The sequence below is a fragment of the Canis lupus genome, chromosome 13 (genome assembly GCF_048164855.1).
Source record: "Canis lupus baileyi chromosome 13, mCanLup2.hap1, whole genome shotgun sequence".
Lineage (NCBI taxonomy): Eukaryota > Metazoa > Chordata > Mammalia > Carnivora > Canidae > Canis > Canis lupus.
The window spans coordinates 9,182,887-9,200,864 of NC_132850.1; the positions used below are offsets into that span (position 1 = coordinate 9,182,887).

Here is a 17,978-nt window from a genome sequence, read left to right on the forward strand (position 1 = left end):
GAAGGTTCCTTTTCTTCTCATCCAACGGCTTTTGATGCAATCCTACAGACTCCACATAAATGTATATTCTCTTGGCTTTCTTCTCTGTGGGGAAGGTGAGGCTACAAAGCACAACAAAATCCCCCTTCCACCCCCACCCCCCAGCCCCGAAAGCTGTTCGATAAACTACGGGAGCTTTGGACTCCTTTGATTGAAACCGAAAAGGTCACATCTCAGTAGTGTCCTTGAGTCTTGAGTGTCCCATTTGTGACAACCCCGGGCTGTCCTGGGGCCTCCCCTAAGGTGCCTTTCCAGCCCTGACCTTCGTGGGTGTCTTTTAAACGCACAGAGTCATCAGGCAGGTAAACGGATCAATGTGGGCTGCTCATCCACTGCACTCGCGGGGCCTCTGCGTCAGGACGGTGGGTGGCACCAGGTAGCCCGGCTGCGTCTTAACGGTGACTCCTTTACAGGGTCTTTCCTAGTCCTCATCCTTCAAGCTGGAAGGTTGGGGCAGCCATGACCCACACCCCAGCAGCTGTGGGGGGGCCTGTGGTGGCTTCTGATTAAGGTCATCAGGGGCCTCCGGGGGGGACTATGTGCTGGTCTCCCACCCACCTGTTGTGCTGTCTGGTCCGTCCCCTTATTATTATTATTTTTTAAGATTTTATTTATTTATTCATGAGAGAGAGAGAGAGGCAGAGACACAGGCAGAGGGAGAAGCAGGCTCCATGCAGGGAGCCCGACGGGGGACTCGATCCCGGGTCTCCAGTGTCACGCCTTGAGCTGAACCACCCGGGCGGCCCTGGTCCGTCCCCTTAGCTGGGAGGCATAGTTGCCCCCATCTCCATGTACTTGGAGCCCATGGGGCCCAGATGCATCCTCCACTCAAGCTAGGGGAAGGCATGTTGTGACCCAGAAAGCCAAGCGGGAGCTGCAGGTTATCTCCAACATCTCACCTTCCTCCAGCGACAGCTCGTGCAATGGCCCGGGCTCAGGAATCCACAGGGTTTATTGAACAAATGCACGGGACAGAAGGTGCCGAGGAACGGGCTTCTCAGGCACCACGTGGTCTCTTCCCCTCCCCCTGCTTCTCAATCAGCACGCGTGGCCCCAGACGTTCCCTGCAAATGCCAGGTCAGACGTGCTGTATTTCTTGATTCGAATTATCAAGAGAAAGAATCTGATTTGCTCAGCTGGCTAATCGAGCACCAACTCCCCGTCCAGGCTGCAGACGCTAAGAGGGGGCACCTCCGGTGGTGGCGGAAGGGGGTGCGTGAGGACAGGGCACGGGCTGGGCGCCAGCCCCACCGCGCAGCTTCCACGTCAGCCTGGCCGTTCCAGCTTCTCTTTGGTGGCCCTCCGACAGAAATGAGGAAAACTCGTTCCCTTCATCCACCTCCTTGAGCCTAACAAAATAAGGTGAAGGGCCTGGCGCTCCATGAAGAGAACCTGAGAGCAGTTTCGGGGCATCCCCTGCGCTACGGTACCGACTGGCTGGCTCTCCCAGTCCGCAGAAAGGAAGCTCCGTAAACACCGGGGATTACGGCGATGGTCACGGATCCTCTAAGAAGCCGAATTTCCCAAGTTCCCGGAGTTGTAATGCTTCGGGGTTTAGAGAGCTAGTTAAGAACAGATGAGCCTCCGAAAGGCCGATGGCAACAACATGGGGTCGCAGTCCAGAGCAGAGGACGCTGCGGGGGCTCCAGGACTTTGTGTCCCCGTATGGTCACAGAACACAGCCTGGGAAAGGGGAGGCAAATGGCCCCGAGGACCTCGGTCGCTGGAGTCCGGGGGTCCCCGCCTCCATCTCCCGGAGCCGGTGACACAGCCCATAAACCCACTCAGCAGGTTGGACCCGGGCAGCGCGGAGTCGGCCGTAGACGACGCTGCTGCGGCCCGGGGTGACGTCACGAGGATCCCCCCTCCAGTTTCCAGTAACGTGTCCTCGCTGCCTTCCGAGCTTACCTTGGCAGCTTCCTCAGAGTCCAGACTCTTCTAAGAAGCTCCACAAAATATTCCCAGCCTCTGCGCATGGTCTGGTTCCAAAGCCAGTCTTAGGGTTCAGGTAGTTTTCATGATACTGTGTCTTCTCTGGATACCACAGTCTGCGTTATTGTTTCTTTGGGTTTGTAACAAAGTACCCCAAAACGCAGTAGCCTGAGCCAACAGCGCCCATGAGCCTCGTTTGTGAGTCAGGAATCGGGTGCGGCTCATCTGGGTGTCATCAGGCTGCAGCAAAGGTGTGCCCGGGCGCCGGGGAACACCCCGTCCCCCCCTCCCCCCCGTCCGAGCTTACTCGCGGGCGTGGGCAGCACTCCTTCCTGGAAGGCTGTTGACAGGGTGCCTAGTTCTCCTGGGCGTCGGCCAAAGCCACCCTCACTCGGTGCCACACGAGCGTCCCCGCAGGGCAGCTTGCAACACATCGGTCTGCTTTGAGCGAGCGTGAGAGACAGACGTGGTCTCCTGGAGCCTCCTTGCTGGTGAGGGGGTCCCGTCTTCCCGCGTTGGCCCTGTGCCATTCATTAGGAGTGAAGCCGTTAGGCCCAGCCCACATGTAGCAGAATTAAACAAGGGCGTGAGTACCAGGAGGTGGGGTCACCGGGGGCTGCTCAGGGAGCCGGACGTGGGCGGCCGTGCAGAGGCGGCGACGGCTGGAAGCGGGTGACAGGTAGCCACGGGAACGCTGCGGTTGACGGGTGGGAGGGGGGGGTCTTACGATGTCAGTCAGGCGGCCAGAGCAGGGAAAGGGTTGGAAAGGGAGCGATGGGCACTGAGAGCTGGTGCTTGGAGGCTCACGAGGGGTGGCCCCACGCGGGCGTGGGTGGCACATGCTCACCCGGAGGTCAAAGCCAGCTGGGAACACCACATGCCCCCTCTGGGCCCCTGCCTGGCCTTTCTCCCACTTCAGTTGCCTTTTTGTGTGATGTTCCCCTCTTTTAGGGACCAGGGCAGGCCCCCTCGTTCACAGGGCACTTCCTACACATCGGACTTCCCTTGCAGCCATATCCCGGAACATGTCCTTTATTCCCCAGCACACCTGTCGGGCAGCTCTTATTTGGGGGAGCGTGACTAGAGGCGCACACAAAGCGAGAGCATGTCATCGCCTCGGTGATTGCACCCGGAGGACCGTTCATGAACCTGACCCTCGGGCCTCATGGTTCAGAAACTGGATCCTTTGGTCCTCAAATAATGGATGATTCAGCGGAAGCTAAAATCAACCATAAAGATCCCAACACAGGGGATCCCTGCGTGGCTCAGTGGTTTGGTGCTTGCCTTCAGCTCAGGGCGTGATCCTGGAGTCCTGGGATCGAGTCCCACATCGGGCTCCCTGCATGGAGCCTGCTTCTCCCTCTGCCTGGGTCTCTCATGAATAAATAAATAAATCTTAAATAAAAAAAAAAAAAGATCCCGACACAATTGTCTGTTCCAGATGGTAATCGGTTGTTTTGCAACCGGGATCAACTTCTCTGTTGGAATCCGAGGCAAACCCAATAAATTTGCTCATTGCCGTCAGGTTTGGAACCAGCTGGCAGGTACAGAAGACAGACAAATGAGGGTCGTCCTGTTGGCTCTGTTACCAAGGAGCTAATTGGAGTGTGTGCCGTGCAGCCCAACGGTGGGTGGGGACCGAGAAGAGTAGGGTCAGCTCCTCCTCTCCAACCCCTTAGGCAGCGAAGTCCCGATCATTACTCTTCCAAGGGACTGCCCGGCTTGCAGGAGGGAGGAGGATTCCTCTGTGGGCCCCAGGCTAGTAGCATCAGGGTCACCTGGGAACTTTTAGAAACGCATATTCTAGGTCCAACCCCCAGAAAAAAAAATGGAATCGAATTCTAGGAGTGGGGCCTAGCAACCGGCGTGCTCGGCAGGGATTCCGATGTAGGGTCGAGGTGAGGACCGCTGGCCCAGGGGAAGCTGTTCTATATGCAAATAGGAGACTTGGGAAGAGGTGTCCTTATGGGACATTCTGCTCCCCGTGCCCACCCTTCTCGCCGTCCCCGGGAGATGAATCACGGGGGTAGAAGTTTCACACTTTCCACGTTTGATTTTTAGCTTACGGCTGCTCCCGACGAGAACTTAAGCAGAGGCTCCTGATTATTTCCCCTCCAAAAAAGAAAAGTGTCATGGATTTGGTTACTTGTTGGCCCTATCTCTTGCTCATGCAGACCTCAGAGGCGCTAGCACCCTCTTGTTAGCACTGAATAGTTCCTGAAGGCTCTAGAATGACCAATACCCAGAAGTCAAAGTGGAGGCACGGGTCCCACCCTACAGAAGACTCTGTGGCTCCCCCCCGCATTGCACTTAGATTCCAAAATAAATCCTTCCCAAGGCCGGCCCCACTCCAGCGGCATCTCACATCTTGCCACCCTGGCCTCCCTTCCTCTGCCTCTAATATGCCAAAAGCTCACTTCTGCCTCAGGACCTTTGCACTGGCTGTCCTGCTGCTTGAAGAATGCTTTCTTCAGGACTTGGCGCACCTGGTTCCTTCTTGTGCTTTAAACTTAAACCCAGATGTCATCTTTGGCCACTGATTTCAAGTGCCTTCCACCCCACTTGTCATCATTTATCTCATTACCCTTGTTTATTTTCTTCGGAGAGCTTGACACTACCAAAAAAAAATAGAAAAGATCTGCTGTGTGTGTGTTTTTTTTTTCCTGCTGTGTCTATTTTTTGACTTATTATCTGTCTCCTCCTGCCTGGAATGTAAGGGATCAAGGCCCTTGCTCTATTCCTAGCACCAGAACGGTCTCTGGTATATTGCAGGCGTAAGATTTACATAAATATTTGTTGAATAAATGAATAAATGAATGAGTGAGTCAACACAGGAAAAGCTTTAGGAGGGAAGGATCAGAGTGCAGCGATTCAGTCATCGAGACGGTGATGGACCCAAACGCCCCGCCTTCCTCGTCCCAAGGACAGGGGCACAGAGCCCGGCTGGCACCACACCAGGCCTCCTGCCTGCCTCTCCTGCAGCCCACGGCCTCGGGCCTGCCCCCCTTCTCCGCCTCCTCCCTGCAGCTCACTGTCATTACATCACGGCCATTAGAAGCCCGCAGATTCACACCCCCCTGTCGACTTCTTCATAAAGGGATGTTAATGGGGTTCATCTTCAGCAGGGGCGATGCAGACTGTTGTCAAAACTCTGGCTTGGCCATCCGTGCTCCCGTAATTAATCACACGGGAGGCCAGGAAGGCGCGGCGGGAGGGCCGTGGTGGGAGGCGTGTGGAACAGCACACGGCTGCTGCCCACCGGGAGCCCACGGGGCGGGCTGGAGGCCAGACAACCCAACTGCAACCAGCGTGGAGGAGTACGTCGGGGTCCGTCCGCCCCGGGGCATCTCCTCCACCTTTGGGAGGCTACAAGGGAAAGGAAATCAAACATAAAGTCGAAGCTAGAGGGAGAAATAAGGTCAAAGACAGTCTCTTCTGGAATTATAAGGACGCTGGCATTTATTGGGTGCCGTGTCGGCGGCCTGTTGCCATGAGACAAATTACCAGACATTCACCAGCTGAAAACAACACACATTCACGTGTGTGGCTGGCAGTGTCTGTGGGTCAGGAATCCCGTAAGGAATCCTCGCAAGGCCGCGTCACGGTGTCAGCAGGGACGGGGCTCTCCTCTGCTGGGGGAGGACACCTGTCCGTCCCTGCTTCGTGGTCGCCGCCACAGGTTCCTATGGTTGTAGTACCGGGAGCTTTAGTTTTTTGCTGGCTGTTGGTCTGAGGCCGTGGTCAGCTCCGAGGGACTTAACCACAGTTCCTTGCCTCGTGACTGTCCCCGGTTGGCCTCTTCATCAAGCCAGCAAAGTCTCTAGAGAAAATCAGGCAGCAAGATGCAGTTTTGTAGATCATTACATGACCGTGGAGGCCGCGTCTCCTGTCCTTAGCTCCGTTCTGTTGGTTAAGAGCAAGTCACGGGTCCTGCCCATAAGGAGAAGGGATCATATCTGGGTGTGGACACAGCCGGGAGGGATCGTGAGACAGCCACTTAGGGGATGCCCCGCACACTTCATACTAAGTGCTAAGGATGGGGCCAAAGGCTCCTGCACGTATTATATCATTTATTCGCTGAAACAGCCCGTAAGGGAGAGGTCCCACAGGGGAGGATGCGGAGGAGAGAACTTGGCTAAGATCAGAACCACCCTGCGGCCCCCGGGGTGGCTGAGCGGCCGAGCATCCACCTTTGGCTCAGTTCGTGATCCTGGAGACCCGGGATCAAGTCCCGCGTCGGGCTCCCAGCAGGGAGCCTGCTTCTCCCTCTGCCTGTGTCTCTGCCTCTCTCTCTCTCTCTCTGTGTTTCTCATGAATAAATAAATAAAATCTTAAAAAAAAAAAAAAAGATCAGAACCACCTGTATCACAGCACTGCGCCAAGCTGTGCAAGCTTAGAGGCCGAAGGATTTGCATCTAGACAGTGAGGAGCAAAGGCCCCAGGGAGGCAGGGGAAGGGGGTCACGGGTGCGTCCTGGCTCCCCGTGAGGCTCAAGACCAGGGGGAGGGGATAGGTGTGGATCACACGCCGAGAAAGGAGGAAACCAGGAGTGCCACTGTGTGATGATCTCTGTTTTCTCAATGAGGCAGAACGAGGGCCTCCCCTGAGAGGGGGGAGGCAGGGCCAAGTTGGAACACCAGCTGTGGGGAATGGGGAGTGGGAAACAGGGATCGGGCCAACACCAGGGCAGGTTGCAAGGAGGATGGAGCTGCCTCCTCCCCGAAGATGTCCGAGGTCTCCTTGGTGGGGGGCACCCCCTCCCACCCCCGGCGCCCCCTGGCAGCCTTCATGTCCAGCCTCCCTTGCAGCGCTGCAGTGTACCCCACGTCCATCTCATCAGAAGAAAAGTTCTAGTGGGGCAGGAACCTGCCCGGAGCCTAGGCAGGGCCTCCCAGGAACCAGCACAGGATCTGCCACATGTGCGTCCTCCATAAATGGCCTGACTCCAGACCCTGCATTTCTGAATCCCTCTACCGTATTCCCTTCTATCCCCTAAAGGCCCTCCAGGTCTATAGGGCTTTTCAAAGCGTGCGTTTTTATTTTCGTTTTGAGGGTCAGAGTTCAAAGAGCCGTAGGGTAGCAAAGTCCATCATGGAACAGGAATCGAGATGGAGTTAAGGAGGCCTGTCGTATGCCTGACTTTGTGACAAAAAAAAAAAAAAAAAGCAATTTCGCATTGTGGCCCAACCCTTTTGACGTCAAGGGGTCAAGAGCCATTTCAAAATATTAAGTATCAACCTATATTGGTTGATTCGACGCATTGCCCATGGTGTGTCGTCGCCTGAAACATAGAGCACGGATACAGAACAGTCCCATTTGTGTCAAGTTACCAGTTTTGACTCATCCTAAGTGGCCAAAAACCCTAACTCAGACTACCTTAGACAAAAAAAAAAAAAAAAAAGAAAAGAAAAGAAAAGAAACATTGTGGGCTCATTTTCATTGAAAAGTCCAAGACTATCCTCCTATGCCATTTTGGCCCAAGAACAAGGAACAAGGCAGATGGCTTGCCACCGCCTCGGGGCGGCACCGTCCCCTAGGACTCCTTGCCCGAGTCCTATAGTCCCCGCCAATCAGAACCCATCCGTGTGACGGGGACCTCGCCAGAAGAGCGAAGGTGGGTGCTGGGAGCAAGAGGAGGAGGAATGGGGACCGGGCGGTCACAGAGGCAACAAACGTCCACTCCGTGTGTGTCACGCTTCCAACCACAAATGGTTGGGTGCACGCCCACCAAGGTCGTGCAGGGCTTGCTCGAAGTCCTACGACTTGGGCAGAGGCAGGTGCCCAAGTGTTGGTAAAATCAGCCCCGCCTCTCATTCCCACCAGAGCAGGGGCCACCCGTGGGGTCTCCTCCGGGCCCCACTGATAGTACTTCACGCTCGCTGGGGGAGCAGTTCTGGAATTCCTGAGCAACCGAGTCCCCCAAGGCCCACCGCACCTGCAACCCCGCAACCTCCTCGGGGGCCTCAGCGGGGAGGCTGACCTCAACTCTGGGCCACCTGGCCCTGCTGATGTTCAAGGACGATGAGAACGGTGGCAGGACTGGCACTCACGCACCTGAGCCTGAGGAAGGTCTTGGATGACCACGTGCAACCAGGCGGCACCCACCTGGGCCACCTCCGTGTTACATCTGGAGCCCGCCACCCGCCTGCCAGAGCCAAGCCCCGTAGGCTCTGACCTCGCACGCAGCCTTGGACCCGTTTGCCCCTTTGTCTCACGCCACCCCCCGGCATCAGCTTCCAGACCCCTGGTCCACCACCGCCCCACTCACTTCCTCAAGGTGGCGGCAGCAGCGGCCGCCCGGACGCCACACAGGAGGCCAGCGATGGGCGACACAGTCGAACGGCACTTTATTTCTAATTGGACCCGTCGGCTCTGTCCGGGTCGGCTTTCCCTCTGCGCTCGTTCTTAGGCGACCCTTGGAGGCCCTTCCTGGTGTTACGCTGCTGACGGTAGACCTCCAGCTCCTCCTGGTACCTGGCCCTCAGGACAGCTGCTCTTTGCTCGTACGGCTGCTTCTCGGCACCTGACGTCACGGACCACATCCTCCCCGAGGCCTTCGCCACCTGCACGACTGACCAGGTGGGGTTCTCCCTCTTTAGCTGGGCATAGTGGTCTTGACAGAAGATCAGGAAGGACGAGGGGGGCCGCCTGGGCGCCTGGGGGTCCCGCTTTCTCCGCTTCTTCTTCTTGCCCACGTAATTCATCATTTCTTCCTGGTATCGGGCTTTGTCGAGCTTGGCCAGGGCTTCGTATTTGGCCTTTTCATGCTTCGAGATGGACCTCCATTTTTCTGAGCACTTTCTAGAGAACTCTTTAAAGCCCAGGTAGGTGTTTGGCTGCTGCTCCTTGAACTTGTTCCTGTAATTCAGCAAAAAGTGGATGTAAGAAGACACGTTCACCTTGGGCCGTAGCTGGATTTCTTTTCCCATGTTCATAAGGTCATTTTTTTTTTCTGGATTCAGTAACGTGGACAGCAGAGACTTCTGTCTCCACGCACCAGGAGCAATCTAGAAGGTGCTCTGCTTGCGGTGAATTTTTCTCTCTGCAAGAGCTACAGTCAGGGGTCGGCCTTTTCAGGGCTGGAGGCATTGTTGAGTCAGAGGAGGGGACTGTGACATCATTCCCAGCCTGTGGCACGGGCGCACAGCTGCTCCTGCTGCTTGGCTGCTGAGGGTCCATTTCTGCTTTTCATGAGACGTGGTTCATCCAGAGGCGGCTTGGAGCTGCTTCTCCTGGAGCCTTTCGCCTTGACTTCCCGGAGGCGATGGGCTCTGCTCAGCTGTGGGAGCTTTCTGTCCCTTGGGTGTAGTAAAAACGAGCAGTGGGGTCTACTGTCCTCTGTGCACGACTGTCAAGATGCCGCGTGCTCCCTTCCAAAGCCAGGATGGAAATAACGAACACGAGGAGGTGGATGGTTCCAGAGCTGTCACGACCAAATGGGAAGTCTTTCTGTTTGCCTCAAATGGTGGCAGCTCACACCGTTCAAGGAGTTCAGTAGTAAGTCTAAAAATAATCAGGTATGACGGCCGTCACTCGCTTCCTGTCAGGACAACGTTGTCTAATTTAAAACCCGAGCACCTGGAAAAAATTAAAAATTAAAAATTAAAATAAATTAAAATAAATTTAAAAATTAAAAAAATTAAAAAGTAAAACCCGAGCACCTGGAAAAAATAAAAAACTTAAAATCTAAAAAATTTAAGAAATTTAAAGAATTTAAAAATAAAATAAATAAAATAAATAAAAATAATAAAAATAAAACTTGAGCACCTGGAAAAAATAAAAAATAAAAATAATGGGGATCCTTGGGTGGCTCAGTGGTTTAGCGCCTGCCTTCAGCCCAGGGTGTGATCCTGGAGTCCAGGGATCGAATCCCACATCAGGCTCCCTGCCTGGAGCCTGCTTCTCCCTCTGCCTGTGCCTCTGCCTCTCTCTCTCTGTGAGTCTCTCATGAATAAATAAATAAAATCTTTAAAAAAAAAAAAAATAAATAAATAAATAAATAAATAAATAAAAATAAATTAAAAAAAAAACAAAACCCGAGCACCTGGGAAAAAATAAAAAATAAAAAATAATAAAAATAAATAAAAATAAATTTAAAAAATTTAAAAAATAAAAAAATAAAACCCTGGAAAAAATAAAAAATAAAAATAAATTTAAAAAATTTAAAAAAATAAAAAATAAAACCCGAGCACCTGGAAAAAAATAAAAAATAAATAAAATAAATAAAAATAAATAAAAAATTTTAAAAAATAAAACCCTGGAAAAAATTAAAAATTAAAAATTTAAAAATTTAAAAAATTTGAAAAATTTAAAAATAAAATAAATAAAATAAATAAAAATAATAAAAATAAAACCCAAGCACCTGGGCCATGCACATCTGAACGCTGCATCTCTCCGAAGAAACTGGGATGTGGTGGGTGGAGGGAGGAGAACCTTGAGGGGGTTTTGCTCATTACACTCGAGTCCATGAAAATGAGATCAAATTCTTGGCCCCGCTCTCGTCACGGGGTCCCTGTGTCTTAGGGGTTAGAGTACGGGGCTCTGCTGGCGATACCCAGACTCGTCAGCTTCATACCCTCGTGGCAGCCACTGCAAACATTCTAGCAGCCTTCCAACTGAAGGACAAAGAAAAGACAATTCAAGTGACCTTTGGACACTTTGAGGTCCTTGCTTGTACGGGACCAGGGTTAGCACAACACGGTGGTTGATGATGACAGCCCCAAATTCATAGGACGAGGCAACAGAGCCTCAGTAACAGAAAAATTAGGGTAACAGCCTAATAGGTGAGAGTCTGAACCTGGACTGATTTGCTGGACTCGAGCCCGTGCTTGAGGCTACCACGTCAGGACCGGTGCCTCGGGCCCACTGCGCTGGTGTGCGGCTTTGGCAGCCGAGCCCGACAGGTCAGCTGGCCTGAGACCAGACACATTGATGGGGCTCCGGTCCATGCCTGCGTCCCCACACCTGATGTCAGCTTCCATCCTCTGCAAAAGAGAGGTGGGAACTGCTGAGAGCCCCCAGTCCCGAATTTTAGCCGCAGCTCCGCCCCGCGGTGGCCAGACTAGTGACACCAGCCCCTTCGTTTCTGGAAGCCTCTGATCTCATATCTGTAAGTGCCTTGGACTGGCCGGGAAAGGCCTTCCAGATGACATGCCGTAGCTTTGTGGCTGCATGTAGAGGCTTGGAGGATCTCAGATGCCAGCCGAGGACATCTGGGCTGGTGGTAGGGGTCGGGGGGTCGGGGGTCGGGCCGGGGAATGAATTACTCTGAGAACCTCTCTCGGCATCGTTAGCTTTTTCACGCTGCTGCTTCCGCCCGAGGGCCAGGGGTCGGCTCACCTGTTTATTGGGTTTGAGCTGGGCTGCCGAGGTCAATAGGACACAGCTCCTTTCCAATGTGGAAGGATGGGCTGCGAGGAGGTGCTTGGCTAGCATCTGTGGATATTAATCAGACTCTTCTTGGACTCACGCAACCCCCAGCAGCTCATTTGTACCCCCATTCACGACCTTGTACCCTTGTCACGATGGAAGGATCCAGAAGGATTGGCCCTATGATAATCATCCAGAGTCTAGCAGGTCTAGGAAGACAAGGTGATGAAAGGTAAGAGCCGTGGCTACGCTGTGAGGTTCGGGCCACGGTGTCATGTTGGAGGGAGGACGTGGGAGGACGGTCTAGAGAACCTTAGGGAGGCTCAGTATGCCTGCCTTTGAGAGTCAGCCCTCTGTGTGCTGGTAGCTGAGCATCTCCAACCTTCGTTACCCTGCTCTTTGCCCTGAAGCTGACGCATACGGACCACATCCACGGATCTCATGCTGTGGCTTCCGTTTCAGCTTGGCCAAGCTGGACCCAGCGGTAGATCCGGGGGAGGGGAAGGTGACGTCAGGGCATGTATTCTCCCGGCTTCCTCCTCGAGAGGTCATCCGGAGCTGGGTCTCAGACCCTGGACTGAAGGTCTAGGCTCCTATCAAGGTGTCCTTTCTTTCTTTTTTCTTTTTTTTTTTTTTTAAGATTTATTTATTCACGATAGACACACACAGAGAGAGAGAGAGAGAGAGAGAGAGAGAGAGAGAGGCAGAGACACAGGAGGAAGGAGAAGCAGGCTCCGTGCAGGGAGCCCGACGCAAGACTCGATCCCGGGTCTCCAGGATCACGCCCTGGGCCAAAGGCAGGCCCTAAACTGCTGAGCCATGCAGGGATCCCCAAGATGTCCTTTCTTAACGACTGACTCCTTCGGGTTCAGCAGTTGCTCGCTCTCCTTGTCCCCTCTTGCCAAGGGTGGCTAAAAACTCTGCTTTTACGGGCTTCCGAGGACTCTGCTATCCCTTGTGGCTTTCCTACACCTCGCTCCTCCCTTTGTAAATAACTTCTTTATTAAACACTCCTCAAATTATTCTAATTTGAGCGGCCATCTGTTCCCTGCTGGGACCCCGACCGATGTAGTTTCTAGCTTTCCACCCTGAACAGCCATGCAAGTGGATAAATAAAGCAAGTGTGGGCATCAGTCCAAGATAGAAGGGTACCCAGCTTCTCGAGGCCTGAGTCCCCAGCAATCCCACAGCCTGGAATGATCTGCAGGGGCAGGTGCACCTGCCGGGGCAGTAGCAGAACAGGCCACGTGACCTCCCTACAGGCATCTAACGTCCCTTGTGTTGGAAGATGACCTCTAGGCCAGGGCCGTGGTCTGGAGAGCCCGATAATGAATATTTCCAGCTTTGTGGGCCATATGGTCTCTATTGGGAGCACTCCACTCCACCGTCCTAGGTCAAAAGTAGCCGAAAACCGTATGCACGGCGGTGAGTGTGGCTTGCCCACAATTAAACTTCACGAAAATCAGCAGTTGTCCGCAGGTCATAAACTGCTGACACCGGTCTAGAGATGGGAGTTCAGTGTTTTCTGATTTCTTAATTGCGGTTTACAATAAAGAAATACATATTTTGCATCATGACCCGTTTGTGCACGTGCACACTTCACGGTATTTGTGTGCCAGTCTCTGTTCGAAGTACTTGCATCAATTTATTTAATCTTCGTAAAAACTGTGTGTGTGTCAAGAGGAGGTGCTTTAAAAAAAATTATTTATTTTAGAAAGCAAGCGTAGAGAGAGCGGCAGAGGGAGGGGGGAAGAGAGCAGGCTCTGCCCTGAGCCCACAGCCTGATGTGCGGCTCAGCCTCACACCCCTGAGATCCCAACCTAAGCGGAAACCAAGGGTCCAATGCTTAACCAGCTGCACCGCCAAGCGCCTCAGGGGTGCTATTTTTATGCACATTGTAAAGATAAAGGTCTCTAAACACAGCGTTCAGAGAAAACAGACATTTTACGAAACCACACTTAAATACGTGTGTAATGTACTCTCTTCCCTTTTGTTATTTAAAGTGCGACCTGCAGGCCCATCTCATGACCCGCTATGGGTTACAGTCCATGGACTGATTTGATATCTTTTTTTTTTAAGATTTATTTATTTATTTATGAGAGACACAGAACAAGAGAGACAAAGACACAGGCAGAGGGAGGAGCAGGCTCCATGCAGGGAGCCCGACGCGGGACTCGATCCCGGGTCTCTAGGGTCACGCCCCGGGGCGAAGGCAAACGCTCAACCACTGAGCCACCCTGGCGTCCCCCATGGACTTATTTGAAAAACCCCGTAGGCCAGCTTTTTTTTTGGCGGGGGGGCTCTCCCTGCAGCCCCTGTGGGATCCTGTGGGGTCCTCGTGACTGCACGGTGCTAACATGCAGTCGTCAATTCAGATTCCAGCCTTGCCACCTCGTCTCCGGGTGCGGCTCGTTAGGACCTCATCGCCAAGAAGCCGTGAGGTGATAAGACAGTGGTGGGGAACGCCTGGCTGAGGGATGGGAGGCCCCCGGCACCTCTCTACCCTGTGGGTTGGACATAGGCCCCATTTCTAGTGAATCAAGTGTGGAAAAGGGCCAACTGTTTCTTGGCGGTGGAGACAGCCAGCAGGGACCACCTTAAGCAGTCACGGCATCCTTCTCCCCAATTAAACCCCTGATCTAATTGTGAGAAAATATTCGATAAACCTGGACGAAGTGATAGTCTACAAAATACTTGACCAGGCCTCTGGAGAAGTGCCACGGTCTTGAGAAAGCCAGGGAAGCCCAAGAAGCTGACCCGGGTCAGAGAGCAGGTGGGCCCGACGCCTCAGTGCTCCGGGGGATGCCGGGCTGGAGCCGCATCAAGAGAAAAGGCATCAGCAGGGGACGGGGACCTGAGTGAGGTCCTCCTCTGGGCTAACAGCACCCCGGTTGTGTAAGACGCTACTGTTAGCAGACGCTGGTGGGGGCTCTTCGGGAAACCCCTGGTGCTGACCTTGCAACCCCGTTCTTATTCCAAAATGGGGTCTTTCAGAAATCTTCCCAGCGCACCCGGCCCTTGATCCCTCTCCTCTGGGAATCTCAGGGTGGATTTGACCCTCAGTTGGAGCAGCATGTACTCTTAGTGTGTCTTCCGTGACCGTGTTCCCCGAATTTGGGGGCGCGCCGGGACTACCTGAGAGGCTTTCGAAGATCCCAGTGCTCAGGCCCCAAGAGGAGCCAGAGCACCGGCCTCCAGCGTCTGATAAATGCTTCTGGAAGCACCGGCCTCCGCCCACACCCTCCTGCCCCTCTTCCTGTGGGGTGACCCTCTGGCAGCCTGGGCCCTCTGAGTGGAGGATCTGGGGCAGACAGAGGTCTGCTCCCCGGGGATGTCCACGTCTGATACCCGACAGCCCGGGACGGAGTTCCTTTCCAGGGGAACGGCGCAGATGTGATCACGGAACGGACGGGACATGGGAGGATCACCCTGGGTCACGTGGGTGGACCGGATGCAACCACGCGGGGCCCCGCAAAAGGGGAGCAGGAGTGTCAGAGCCTGAGACGGAGATGTGACAGACGCAGGGCGTCAGAATCAAAGATTTGAAGCAGCAGCACAGCTGGCTTCGAAGCTGGAGAAAGAGACCACAGGCCAAAAAATGGGGCGGCCACTAGACGTCGGGCAAGGCCAGCGCCCAGGGGCTCCCCTTGGCCAGAGAGCTCAGCCCTGCAGACACCTTGGTCTTCTCGGCCCAGTGACCCCCATGCCGGACTCCTGCCCCCGAGAACCGTCCGACAGCCACGTCCTTGCAGCCACCACACTCGGAGTAACCTGCTAAAGCGGCGGCAGGGAAGGAACAGAGTCTTTGCCGTCCAGCTGGCGGCCCGTAAGGTTTCCCGCGCTGTCCTTACCCCCCGCTCGTGTTAATAAAGATGGAACATTTATGCCACCGCTTATTGGATTAGTTGTGGGAGCAAGGCGCGTGAGCGACTCAATTTTACACACTCTTCTTCCCTCACTTGCTGACTCATTAAGTCACTAATTCACTCCTTCGCTTACCAGTTAATTCACCCCTGGGTTCTTGCAGCTCATTCGCTCACTCACGTACGCGCGCACGTCTCCACAAATGGCCATGAGTTGCGGGAGCCGTGCGGCCATCAGGGAACGTGTGACGGCCGGCTAGGTCTCGGGAAAGGAGGTGGTGGTGGAGGGAGGCCACTGGGATCTTCCGGAAGCCAGACTGGTGGGAAAGGAAGGGTCATGAGCGCTAGGCCTAGGCTCTTTGGGACTAACTTGGTGCCAAGAACCGTCAATCACGTGACCGTGATATTTTAGTAAGAATGACGATGATGTCGTCGGGATGTCCTCTCCAGAAAAGCCTAGAGAAAGAGAGGAGCTTTTTCAAGCAACGGGTGGGAGAGCTGGCCCTCACTCTCAAGTTGGTTTGACTCTTGCGTCCGTGTGTTTAGCTTCTCCGGGGATTCTAGGAGCTCCCTTGACTGAGGTCAAGATGAAGAGGAGCCAGCAAGGACCAAGGCCAAGTATGGCAGGAGGAGGGTAGTGGAAGGAGAGGAAGGCGCCTCTGGGGAGATGGATCCTCACTTGGGTTGATGGATCTCTCGCTCCAGATGGATCCGGCCAGTCCGTCCTCGTGCACACAGCGCCCGGAGCCTAGGAGGCGGACTGACCCTGATCGCCCCTAGGACCACAGCAGCGTGTGCACGTGCACAGAACCGCGTCTGCCGCTGGGGATGCAGGCTGCTGGGAGCGAAAGCGAGGTGTCCACACCCAGCCCAGGGGTCTCGGGGGCAAGAGGACAGATAATGGAAACGGATGATCAAGCACAAGAATGGGATCAGCCTAGTGGGGACTGGACGTGCCTGCTTATCTCTGGCAGGACACAGCAAAGGAGGGGAGGAGGAGACCTGGAACAAGACCAACGTGGGGGGAGACAGAGAAGGCCCACGGTCAACGGACGGATGCCCCCCGCGGCACGCGGCAAAGCTACCTCCTTATGCCACAGAGCAGCAAGACCTACTGACCCTTTTGTCCAGCTCCTGTCTCTTCCAGGCGCCGTGGACGCCCCTCATTTTGCTGGCTTAGCACCGAGCACATCCCTTCTGTTGGAGAAGCGTCTCCAAACGGTTCTAGCCAAGCCCACACCCGTGCCCTTGGCCCCAGGAGAGGGCACCCCGCCCACACAGCTGGACGAGTCAGAGGCTTCCAGGGAGCTTTCTCTACTTAAAACTAGGGGGGGGGGCTCGTGGCATTTGGGTTCCTGGGGCCAGTCACCCTTGGGGCCAGCGATGGTTTGATTGGGGCAGCCAGTGATCTCTTCTCTATTCCAGGCCCATCTGACCTGGGTTTCTCCCACTTGAAAGCAAATGCTAGCCCAGACGTGATGGAAGTGAGCAATAGGAGAAGACAGGGCCCCTCTCCCCTGTACCCACTCTCTTCCTGTCGCCTCCCTCGCCCCTCTACTTGCTTTTGCCCCACTGTGCTACTGGCCAGACCTCTGCTTTGTTGGTCAGAAAGTACACGGACAACGCTGACACGCCGTGCGCCCTCCGCGCTAAAGCAAATGCCATGTGCCGTGGGCCCAGCACTGCGCTGAGCGCGTTTATACCCATTATTTCACCTAGACCTTCTGTCAGGCTAGGAGGTGGGGAAACGGAGGCCCAAAGCAGGTCAGTTCCTTGCCCACAGTTCAACAGCGGGTAAGTTGGCAGCTGAGACTTGAACCCAGGCCCGCATGCCTCATCTCCTCTCCCACCTGCTTCCTATTTAGTGCTAGCCCTTTGCCCACGAGTCTCCCATGCTGCATGGAGACATGGCACGATCAAGAACCTGTAGCTGCTGCGTCCGGAAGCCTCGGCAGGGCCTTACGGGCCTCCCCACACGCCGTGAGACACCCACTGGCGAAGGGAGACCCACAGAGGTGCAGCAGCCTCCCAGGGCCACACAGCCAGCGGATGTGGAGGCTGGATCCGAATCCAGCTCCGTGTGACGAGGACCCCTTGCTCGTCAGCTTGCACACCCCCGAGGTGGGGCAGCCCATCCCTCCTCCGGCCTGCAGGAGGCTCAGGGAGGCTCACACCCTCAGCCAGGGCTTCGGAGCTGCCGGGCGCTCGGGCAGGGCTGGCTGGCTGCCTCCGGGAGGGGGCAGGGGATGTCGATGATGCTCGAGCTCAGAATGGCAGTGGAGCAGCGGGCAGAGGCTGGCGTGGGAGGCTCCCCGTAAGCCACCTGCAAACACTTCCTCTGGATGAGATGCATTATCCAAGCGTCGTCCCCGGAGACCTCTGCGAGGCACACACTGCCGCCCGCTCTGGGAGGCGGACGAGTCCCTTCTCTGACTCGTGTTGGCCGGTGACAGGTGGAGATGGACAGACAGCAGGACTAGGGGAGGCCGGGCTGGGGCCACTGAGGGAGAAGGGCGGTGGCCGCCCCGTGGACGGGCTGCCCTGGGCGCCAGGGGTGCTCTGTCCTCCTGGCACCCGGGTGGATACGAGCATCCTCCTCCAGGGAAGTCAGAGCCAGGCCACGCCGGGGCCCCCTTCTCCCTGTGTGCCCTGGAAGGTGGGGCCCAAGGCCCCGGTAAGATCCCGTCCCTTCTCCTCTCACACCTAAGCAAGGGCGGAGAACAGTCCACATTTATGGGGCCCCTGCTGTGTGTCAGGCACAGTCCCGGACGCCTT

At 54.9% G+C, this 17,978-nt stretch overlaps 2 protein-coding genes across 8 annotated transcripts in view; one reads left to right on the plus strand and one right to left on the minus strand.

Annotated features, from left to right (window-relative positions):
* The window catches only part of CSMD2 (CUB and Sushi multiple domains 2), a 492,622-nt gene that overhangs the window by 201,923 nt on the left and 272,721 nt on the right, over positions 1 to 17,978 (plus strand). The gene's annotated exons all lie outside the window — the stretch shown is intronic.
* HMGB4 (high mobility group box 4) lies at positions 8,295 to 9,040 on the minus strand. Its single transcript, XM_072772044.1, has one exon. It carries the CDS (start codon positions 8,904 to 8,906, stop codon positions 8,325 to 8,327), a length of 582 nt encoding a protein of 193 aa, XP_072628145.1. The 5' UTR covers positions 8,907 to 9,040; the 3' UTR covers positions 8,295 to 8,324.